The 11,211-nt window shown below is 45.7% G+C and overlaps 1 protein-coding gene across 1 annotated transcript in view; it reads right to left on the minus strand.

Annotated features, from left to right (window-relative positions):
* Window positions 1–3,020, minus strand: part of OSTM1 (osteoclastogenesis associated transmembrane protein 1) — a 59,759-nt gene extending 56,739 nt beyond the window's left edge. The window contains exon 1 of the mRNA XM_068231261.1: window positions 2,188–3,020. Within this exon, the coding sequence (XP_068087362.1) occupies window positions 2,188–2,535 (348 nt within the window). The 5' untranslated portion in view covers window positions 2,536–3,020. The remainder of the gene's footprint in view (window positions 1–2,187) is intronic.
* Between the last annotated feature and the right edge of the window lie 8,191 nt (window positions 3,021–11,211).

Genomic DNA, 11,211 nt, shown 5'->3' on the forward strand with positions numbered 1-11,211 from the left:
GGTGAATTCGGGTCCTCTGCTGCTGTCCACCTCCATTCGGACCCCTGCATAGAAGAAACGCCGGTATACAGATCACCATCAGGCTCCCATTCATTTGCAAAATACCAATGGGAATTGTCCCACCCCAGGGAGGATTCTCATTGGTTCACCGAGTAGTGTACTAATGAAAATCCTTGCTGGTGCTCAGAAACTATTCCCATTAGTCTTTTGCAAACCAAAAGAAGCTCTGGGATCTTTATACCAGCATTTCTTTTGTGCAGAGGGCCAGAGCGGTGGCGCCAGTGGCAGCGGAGGAGTGTGACAGCGGCAGGTACCAAGCAGATGGCAATGCGAAAACTGAATGGAAGGACCGTAACAAAATAAAATTAGGAAAGCAGGCCCAGAGGCTTCCCATATCCTCCTTGACCTCACCATTGCTGGCCAGATTTGCTTCTTGTTCACAGCTGCTCTCCCCTCAGTATAGGAGTGTGGTCATACTGTGCCTGCGCAAGTACAGCCACACCTACACAGTAGCAGGAAGGTACTCATGAGTTAGTGTCTTCAGATTACTGTGAAGGCATATATCGCGTATACGGCCATGAGAAAATATCCATATATGTTCAGAGGGACCCTGTGCCTTTTGTTGTGTGGTTGGATTGGAAAACTGAACAATTCAGAGGCTCCCGGCTACTGAGGAAGGCATCTCATTTTTTGTGACATTAAAAATTTCCTTTAAAGCCTATAACACCGTCTGCTGGGGCCAGGGTTTGGGTTATTGACCAGTTAATTTAGAAGTGATTTAGTTAACAACAGCTAATCAAGAATTTTCTATATGTACATAAAGAAGCTCTGCAACCAAGTGCCTACACAGATCCGATACTGGCGCTTTACGACCCGTTTCCACAAGTTCGTAATCTCAGCCTATTAACCACTTCACCCCAAAGCGGTTTTTACCCTAACGGACAAGAGCGATTTTCACCTTTCAGTGCTCATCCCTTTCATTTGCCAGCAGCTTAATCACAATGAAATGATCTATATCTTGTTTTCTTCACCACTAATTAGGCTTTTTGGGGTTGATATTTGTTTTCAGTAATGACTTTATTTTCTACGCATTTTCAAGGGAAAAAAAAAAATGGGGAAAATATGAAAAAGTACACTATTTCTCCAATTTCATCCCCTATAGTTTTAATATAAACACTGCTACTGTACATAAAACACATTTTATCTGCCTATTTGTCCTGGTTATCACATTTTAATTATGTCCCTAGTACAAAAGTATGGTGACAATATATTATTTGGAAATAAAGGTGTATTTTTTTTCTATGGCGATTTTTGTTCTCACTTATCTCAACGTACACACACACACACACACACACACACACACACACACACACACACACGAGCAGCACTGTTTGACTTACAAAAACGTCCTGGAGCCATAAAGAGGCTCTAGCAGGACGTTTTTATAAGTCTGGTTGTCATTTAGGCCTGGTGCACACCGAGCAGTTTTTGTAGCGTTTTACAATCCGCATCGGCCTGTGAAAACGATTGGCTAATGTATTTTAATGGGATGGTGCACACCAGCGGTTTAAGGTTTTTAGCAAACCACAAACGTGGGTCCTGCAGCACTTTCGCGGTTTGCAGAAACATTTCTGCCTCAAAGTATAGGAAAAGCTCAAACCGCTCTGGAAAACACTTGATCAGAGCGGTTATCCAGGCATTTTTGTTACAGAAGCTGTTCAGTAACTGCTTTTACTGTAACAAGATTTGTAATCTGCTACACAAAAATGCTCCAGAAAACGCTAGGCATGTTTAGAAAACCTCTCTAAGGGCCCATTCACACTAAAAGAGCTTTTTTAAACACTAGAGATTTTAAAAGCTCTTGCTAATGCAATACTATGGGGGATTTTTACAAAATCTCATCGCTTGAGCGTGAACACACACATAGGATAACATTAGCAAGAGCTTTTAAAATCACAAACGCTTAGAAAAGCTGTTGTAGTGTGAACAAGCCCTAAACATGCCTAGAATCGCTCTGAAATCTGCTCCTAAAACCTCTAGCATTTTGAGGATCTGCTAGCGGTTTTGGTGTGCACTGGGCCTTAGTGGTTAAAATCGAAAGGCTGCTTCTGAATTCACGTGCATGAACAGCTGGCATTAATGTAAACCCACCATTAATATTCTCAATTAATTAAAAAAAGGACTCACCTGCAAAGGACTTCCAATCCTGTTCATTATAGCTTTGAGATGTGCGTATTCCTTGTAGCAGAGCTGGCAAACTCGCACAGGCCATGCCGCGCTTGCCAAACAGTTACTTAAATCAGAGCTAATGTTAGCAAATTCATGTAAGAGTTGCAGGCACAAATTTGGGACCAAATCCTGATCAGGTTGTACAGAGTAGGATGGAAGCAAAGAGATAGATAACTGTTCTGCCCACAGTGATTTTGATACCAAGTCAGAGCTTGCCATGCTCTGTGTGTCATTAAAAGGCCACTGAGCACCCAAACTGCCCCAACTTCCCAACAAACTGACCATCAGTGCAATGCTGGCATACATAATGCTATTAGCTAGCAGGCCTACAGTGTGGTTGAAACTTTCAGCAAAGACAAAACTCAGAGAGACTATACAGTTATAGCAGCCAGCTTAACCTGTTCGTAAGTAGGTTTATTACATGCAACAGACATTTGCAATCACACATGCAGGTCTGTAAGGTTTGCTTAATGTCACATACAATTACACTACGGTGTTCTAAAAGCAGTATGGATCGCAGTCACAGCACACTGCAAATCACATGACACCAGCGTTAGACTAATCTTCCTCCTCTTCACTTCCTACACCACACTGCGCGCTGTACACGTACACCCAGCTATCTATGATTAGCCTGCAAAATACTCTGCACAGCTGCCCTGCCAGCCGATCACAGCCCGCAATCACCACTGTGCCCCACACTACTGCTAAACGCACAATACACTCAACATCCCAGCCTCCATCAGCTGCCTGCAGACGAGTCCCTGCTTCCAGCACTTCCGTGTGCGACCATCAGAGGGGCGGGGCTTTCTGAGAGCTAAGTTAACCCTTTCATTCCCGAGGCCGCTCAAGTAAGCTGCATTTTTTTCATCTCTGCCACAGGCACATGCCATATCTAATGAATAGAGACAGACAGAGACAGTTATTCTAATAACTCTGGCTAGCATACAATTATAATACAAATTTGATGCAGCATGGAACTGGATCAATCAAATGTACTTTTTGACCGAAGCAGGCAATTTGGGTGCCAGCGCTGGCTCCCAACTGTCCCTCTTTTGGAGGGACAGTCTGTTTTGGGAACCAAAGCCCTCTGTCCCTCTTTCTTCCTTATTTGTCCCTCTTTTTAGGACTCTGGTACAGATTTATGTAAATGTATGTATTTTTTTTACTACTGAAGAAATATGTTTAATTGACTCTAAACTGTATTCCTATCTTAAATTGATATACTTTATTTCTTCATTTCAAATGTTAATATGAAGGAAAATGAACCAGGATACAAAACACCACTGTGGTTTGAATTATTAAAAAAAACAACAACATATTTTTCTTTATGGTATGCGTGACTGGGGGGGGGGGGGGGGGGGGGATTGACCCCATGATTAGGAGTGTGGCAGGGGCAGTGTCCCTCTTTCTTCTCTCAAAAAGTTGGTAGGTATGCAGCAGCAGGTTGGTAAAACATTTGCCACATAGATCATAATGTTAATTCCAGCTATAGCAGATCCCAGTGTATATGTGCCAATATCTGTATACAATAAATGTCAGCTAGTCTTTGGACATATCAGCAAGGGGTACTTATCCGTTAGCCGGGCACATCCGGCAGGTGGCGCTGTTGTTGCTAATTCCAATCATAATTACTTCACGTAACAAAACTGTGAATGTAAACGGCGCAGGTGGCGCTAATTGCATTCCTAGTTAAGGTAACAATATGTATATTAAAAAAGTGAGATAATTAAATGACAAATAAGCCGGCGGCAATGTAACAGATCAAGCCGCCGGCTTCGTGTCTCGCTCTACTCCCCCCTTTCCCTCTCTCGTATAGAGCCCTGGGGGGTGGGGGGGGGGGGCATGCGTGTCCCCCCAGAGTCGTTCGTCGCGGCAGGGAATCCTGCTTGTTTTATAGCGACAAACGACTCTGGGGGGACACGAGTTCCCCCCCCCCCCTGGCTGCCAGTGTTCTATACGAGAGAGGGCAAGGGTGGAGGAGAGTGAGACACGAAGCCAGCGGCTTGATCTGTTACATTGCCGCCGGCTTATTTGTCATTTAATTATCTCACTTTTTTAATATACATATTGTTACCTTAACTAGGAATGCAATTAGCGCCACCTGCGCCGTTTACATTCACAGTTTTGTTACGTGAAGTAATTATGATTGGAATTAGCAACAACAGCGCCACCTGCCGGATGCGCCCGGCTAACGGATAAGTACCCGGCAAGGTAGATGTTTGGCGGGGTAGATATTTGTGTGTTGTTTTTTTGGGGTAGGTTAGCGTTTCTCAAACCTGTCCTTGTGACTCCCAAATGGTGCATGTTTTGCAGGCAGCCTCACCTATGCACAGGTGGAGTAATTTGTTTCTCAGCTACATGGAATCCACCTAGCTGAGACACTAATTACCCCACCTGTGCATAGGTGAGGTCGCTGCAATTTATGCACTGTTGGAGAGGCACGAGGACAGGTTTGAGAAACACTGAGTTAGGTTAGTGCAGTGGCGTAGCTAAGGAGCTGTGGGCCCCGATGCAAGTTTTACAATGGGGCCCCCAAAGCACTCTATACATAACAATTGATTTGGCGCACCAAAACCTGCCAATGAAAACCACAGTGTCAGAGGTGCAAGAGGGGGATAGGAAACAGTTTGTTAATGATTACCACTATTCAAAGTATCTATAGAAGTGAATATTAGCCCAGGACCAATGAGCACAGGACCAATAGAGAGCTAATTACTGTAGTTGAGGGAGGGCCCTTTGGGGCCCCTCTGGCCCAAGGGCCCCGATGCGGTCGCTACCTCTGCAACCCCTATTGCGCATAGATTGCGGTAAGAGGACTTAATGCTCTGCTCCGCTGCGCACATACTGCCTACAGGGGGGGGGGGACACATTCACAGCAGGTGCCCTGCAGCTTACTAAACCCAAAACTGACGAAACATCCTGCCAGATGTAAAATGCGTAGGTAGGCATGGCCTATGCGCTGCTGAGCTACTGCTCAGTACCTGTCCACACAATGATTTCTGGAGCATCACACAGCGGCTACCCAGGCTTGGCAAGTGGATCTATGATGAATGGCTGGCCAGCCACTCACAGTAAGAGACAGTGATATCCAATCCCTGGAGTGGTGAGATATTGACGCTTCCTATCGCTGACTTGCTTCTATGCTTTGCTGCCTTGGGAACTATGTTGCGTCCATGCAAAAATTGAGCTGCTTTTCTGCTGTATTTGAACCCGCACTGTGACCTTATCGAGCTTGAACTCAGATGAATCACTTTATAAAGGCTTGGGAGAGAAGGAGGCTTCCATTTCTTTGGACTCCCCCACTAGCCGGCCTGTGTATGAGCTGTAATGATATGCTTAGCTGTCTGCACAGGCAGACAGCTTTTTGACAATTTTTTAGGTCTGAGTGCTGCAGGTCTCTGGAAAAGAGATCTGTCTTCACTCTGCGAGTTGCAGAGCTGCTGTTCTGGTGAGGAATTTGCATCCACTTGTCATGCAAATTGCTTAGCTGCTTTCTTTGATGGCTTGCAGTATAAATACCATTTCCTCCCAGAATTCCTTGCTGGTCATGATGGTTTGTTCCTGCTAACTTGCCTGGAAGTCTCAGCCCTCTGCTCATAGTAGGCTATTATTGCTAGCTTAGAGTAGTCACCCTTTGGGAGTGCTCCTTGCACTCCTATTTAGCGCAGTCAGGTTGTGTTGTTTATTATCTGTATTGCCTTGTACTGTCTATCTGTTGCGATTGTCTTGTCACCAGCGGCGGTCGACAGGAAATCGTTCTGTCTGTTGGGATCGCATTCGCCCTGGCGGTAGAGGTGGTGGTTCCTTCTGTGCTCTGTCTTAGGGGTGCAAGCCAGAGCAGCGGTTGCTACTGGTTGCTCCATCTCTCTGTCTGTCTGGATCGCATCCGCCCTAGCGGTAGTGGCGGTGGTTCCTTCTGTACTCTGTCTGGGAGTGTAGGCCAGAGCTGCGGTTGCTACTGGTTACTCCTTCTGTCTGTCTTGTCTGGAACGAACGCTTGCTGTAGGCTCGGTGAGGTAACCATTTAGCAAGCGTTCGCGTTCTTTATTGATTTTTGTGCTACATTGGTTAGTTAGGGTTGGCTTGTTTTGTCTCTGTTGCGCTTCTCGTGCAGAGACGGCGCCATTAGCATGTTTTGTCGCTGTTGCTCTTCTCGTGCGGCGACCGCACTTAGCGAGTGCGTTTGTTATTTTCCTTGGCGTTCTGATCATTATTGTTTGCTGTGTCTGTTCCTTTGCTCTGTCTTACCCAGTCTGGTGTCGCTATTGGCAATCGCCATTCTGGCGATTGCGTTTCCATTTGGTTTCCGCTGTTGTGTGTTCACCGTCGCCGGGCGGCGACTAGATTGGTGGACACACATACATTCTGTCCCTGTGCTCTCTCTCTCTCTCTAAGGGCTATCTTGCCCTGCATTGCTTCAACTCGTACAATTCCCATCTGGCATCTGTGGCAGTACACAGGCTGTGTTCCTCTGCACTCCACAACTCCATCTGCTGGTGGGAATTCCCCTCTACAGGTGCATTGCACCACAGCTGGGTTCTGTTATTGTATACGCTTGTGGGGGATTTCCGCAGTGTCAGCGTGCATCTTGTGCGCTGACCACGGAAATAATTCCACAATCGTTACATGAGCGTTGTGGTATGAAAGGTGCCGGATGGCTGGGTGTTGATACAATGGTCATGTAATTCAGCAGTAATTCCTTATCCCGCTGAGCCTGTAGGCCTATATGGTTTGCCTAGTTTTTATACTGTGTGGTTTGTATTTCTTTTTATCCCTTTTTTATCCTGGATATGGCAATTGCGACTTACTTAATAGTTACTGACCTTGGCAGTGCTGTATACCACATTGCTTCTTCTTAATTCTACTCATATGCAAGGTTGCACTGAACCCCATATCTTTGGGAATGGTCTACCGTGTTATATGTCAGGATAATGACAGCAGCTCAATCCATTTCTTTTCTCTAAACCCAAAACTGAAGGCAAAATCAGGTTGACAAAACTGAACAAGGCTAGATCAGGTTGACAAGTGAATATAAAAGCAATCTGCTATCCTGAATAAATGTTTCATTGAATTTCTTTGAATTGCAATACAGCTTGCTTCCTATCGTCTCTGGATTCGGATGGAAGGTATCTTTGATACTTGATACTCATGATCTTTTGATACCTAAATCAGAAAAAACAAGAGATGCCTGACTGCATTTCTCAACAACCCTGCTTCACGGTGAAAAACACAGGGGCTTGTTTATGCAGAACATGGTATCTGCTAACAAGTTGCCACATCTAAATTTGCCAATTCATGGTGAGGATCAAAGCTTTGATCACCTACCAATGTGTCAATTCCAAGTTTCATTTACTTGGACCTTAAGATCACTAAAGGCATATGTACATTCACCCCAGAAAACTCCACTTACTTTCCCTGCGGTTGGGATGATATTTTTTTTATTTAACAAAAAGCAAAAGCTAGCCATGGGCAAACTAGACCCTCCAGCTGTTAGGAACTACAAATCCCACAATGCTTTTTCCTTTATGAGTCATGACTGTGGCTGTCAGACTCCTGCAATGCATTGTGGGACTTGTAGTTCCTTAACAGCTGGCGGGCCAAGTTTGCCCATGCCTGGCATAGCCTATCTCTTAAGCACTTTTAATGCCTTATACGATATGCAGGTTGGACTTTCCATAAAATTGAGTACATAAGTGTAATTTTCTTGTACCTGACGACAAACCAGCTGAAATGGTTATTTACATTGGGGTAACACTTCACAAAAAAGTCAGTGGAAAGCCACCCATGTTTGTAAAGTACCCTTGTCTAATGTCAAGAACGATGGACTCATCTGCACCTACAGTGGACAGCAGGAGGTGGGGCAGATACTACTTCTTATTTAGTGGTATGTCATGGAGGTCACTTTTATTGTGGAATCTGGAAGACTCCATTAAAAAGAAAGTACCCAGATATCTTCCCCACAACCCAGGGAAGGGAGTTTAGGGGTGGATAGTGTACTTGTTAAGGGCACCGCCTCTGACATAGGAGACCAGGGTTCAAATCTTGGCTGTTCCTTTTCAGCAATCCAGTACATATTCACTAAGGAGTTTTTGGGAAAGACTCCCTAACACTGCAGGGTGGCCTACTGAGCATGCTCTTAGTGGCTGCAGCTCTCAAGCTCCAACTGGAAAAAAGCGCTATACACATGTTTAAACACCTTTCATTAATGAAATGAATTTCCTTATAAAAACTTATAGTCCCTCTTCTTAATCCACATTTCATAAGATGACCATTCATTGTAGGTGTAATCTTTTGGGGTCTTCAGGAAATCTTCACCAAAGAACTCTAATAAGGTATCCACACCACTGCTCTGAAAAGGGAACCGCAGCAAATGTATTTTTGAACCTCTTCCTGAGGATCTCTATTGGTTTGTTGATATAGAGCAATAAAGAGACATCCCAGTGGCGGATTGTTGCTGGTTTTTGATAAACAGGAAGTAGCGTCATCTTGCGCTGTTACAGATAAGAATCTCCAGCGTGGAGCATAGTAGTAAGTCTGCATTCCCTTTACACCGCTACTGCTGCTAATTATTGCCGAAGGAGGAAGCGCTGATGGGAGAGCCCAAGGTGTGTGTGGGCATTGCTCCCCCTTCATGCGCTGCGTCCCCTCCTGGCTACACTGAAGGCACCTATACCTAGCTAAACTGGGGGCACCCATGCCTGGTTATACTGGGTATAAAAAAGAAGGGGCGCTTTGAGCCTTTTAGAACACACAATGACCTCGTCTACTAGGCAGGTCTCACCTGATTCCAAAGTGGCTTGTACAGCGTACACAGCCTCGATATGCCTGCGTCCCGCTTGGCCGAGCCGGGGACCGAGCTCTCAGCGTGGAGGCGGATGTGACGTCACGTCCCAGACTCCTTCAGGGTCGGTAGCTATGGCAACCGGAACGCTCGCCCTCAGAGGCAGCGAGCGATATTCGTGTCCAGGGAGAGCGGCTGTGGGTGGATCCCACAGCTGCGTAGGTAGTGAAGGTGCATAAGACTAAAATTGTACTAGCAAAGTACAAATTTATTAAAAACAAACAACGCGTTTCGCGGAGGCACACCCTCCGCTTTTTCAAGTTAATCATAAATTCTTTATGATTAACTTGAAAAAGCGGAGGGTGTACCCCCGCGAAACGCGTTGTTTGTTTTTAATAAATTTGTACTTTGCTAGTACAATTTTAGTCTTATGCACCTTCACTACCTACGCAACTGTGGGATCCACCCACAGCCGCTCTCCCTGGACACGAATATCACTCGCCGCCTCTGAGGGCGAGCGTTCCGGTTGCCATAGCTACCGACCCTGAAGGAGTCTGGGACGTGACGTCACATCCGCCTCCACGCTGAGAGCTCGGTCCCCGGCTTGGCCAAGCGGGACGCAGGCATATCGAGGCTGTGTACGCTGTACAAGCCACTTTGGAATCAGGTGAGACCTGCCTAGTAGACGAGGTCATTGTGTGTTCTAAAAGGCTCAAAGCGCCCCTTCTTTTTTATATCTATTGCAGCGGTTATTCTGGGAGCAGCTGAGCGCATCTTGATAGGGGTCTGATCGCACCACGGGGTGCTACCTACCACCCCATTTTCTTGTTGGTTATACTGGGGGCACCCATGCCTGGCTATACTGGGGGCATCCATACCTAGCTACACTGAGGGCACCTATACCTAGCTAAACTGGGGGCACCCATGCATGGTTATACTGGGGCACCCATGCCCTGCTATACTAGGGGCAAACATGCCTTACTGTAATGAAGGCACCAATACATAGCTATACTGGGGGCACCCATACCTAGCTATACTGGGGCACCCATGCCTGGCTATACTGTGGGCACCTATACCTGGCTATACTGGGGCACCCATGCCTAGCTATACTGAGGGCACCTATACCTGGGTATACTGGGGGCACCCATGCCTGGCTATACTCAGAGCACCCCAACCTGGCTAGTGGCTATACTGTGGGTACTCATGCCTAGCTGTACTGAGGGCACCTATACCTAGCTATACTGAGGGTACCCATGCCTGACTTTACTAGGGGCACCCATGCCTGGCTAAACTGTGGGCACCTATACCTGGCTAAACTGATGGCACCTATACCTAGCTATACTGAGGGCACCTATACCTGGCTATATTGGGGGCGGGCACCTATGCGGGGGGTGGGGGGCTCCATCCAAAGTTTTGCAGGGGGGCCCAGTGATTTCTAGTTATGCCCCTGCTTCATAGAGTATACATGAGGCACTATCCAATTCACTTTTTCTCTTAAATTTTCTCCTAGGAGTTAATGTTTCATCTTCTGTTTTAAAATAACTTTTCAGCACTCTGCAATTGAAAAAAATATTAAAAAGTAGTTGACAAAGTACTGTCAAAGTTGTTCTGAGAATTGTCTTGCTTTCTGGTGGCTTAAAATGCATTTTATTGATATGATGTTAAAGGGAACCTGTACTGAGTAAAATTATTTAAAATAAACACATGAGGTAACCTCAAATGAACATGACATAGTTACCTTGCCAGCAGTTCCTCTCAGAAGCTCACCATTTTCTTCTGACAATGATCTGTCCAGTTCTGACAACATTTTGTCAGAACTGAAATATATCAGTTGCTGTCGGTTATATATCAGTTGCTGTCAGTTACAGCTGAGAGGAGAACTGATGTGTCTATGTTTCTCTATGGCTCAAGTGGGCAATGTTACAGTTTAACTGTGTGCTGACCAGGAAGCTGTTATGGGGTAATGGCAATTTTCAAAATGGAGGACGGAGAATTCCATTGATCACAGAGGACAAATGGGACGCAGGAGAGGAGAAAGAGATTGAGGAGTAGACTACACAGGAGGCAAGTAGGACTTGTGTATGTTTATTTTGACTTTTAACTTTCAGTTCAGGTTTTCTTTAAAGTATAGCAGCACAAGCTCTATGACAGCACCGCACTCTAAATTCAAGACTGCACCATACGCTCGCTCTTGAAGCATA

The sequence above is a fragment of the Hyperolius riggenbachi genome, chromosome 4 (genome assembly GCF_040937935.1).
Source record: "Hyperolius riggenbachi isolate aHypRig1 chromosome 4, aHypRig1.pri, whole genome shotgun sequence".
Lineage (NCBI taxonomy): Eukaryota > Metazoa > Chordata > Amphibia > Anura > Hyperoliidae > Hyperolius > Hyperolius riggenbachi.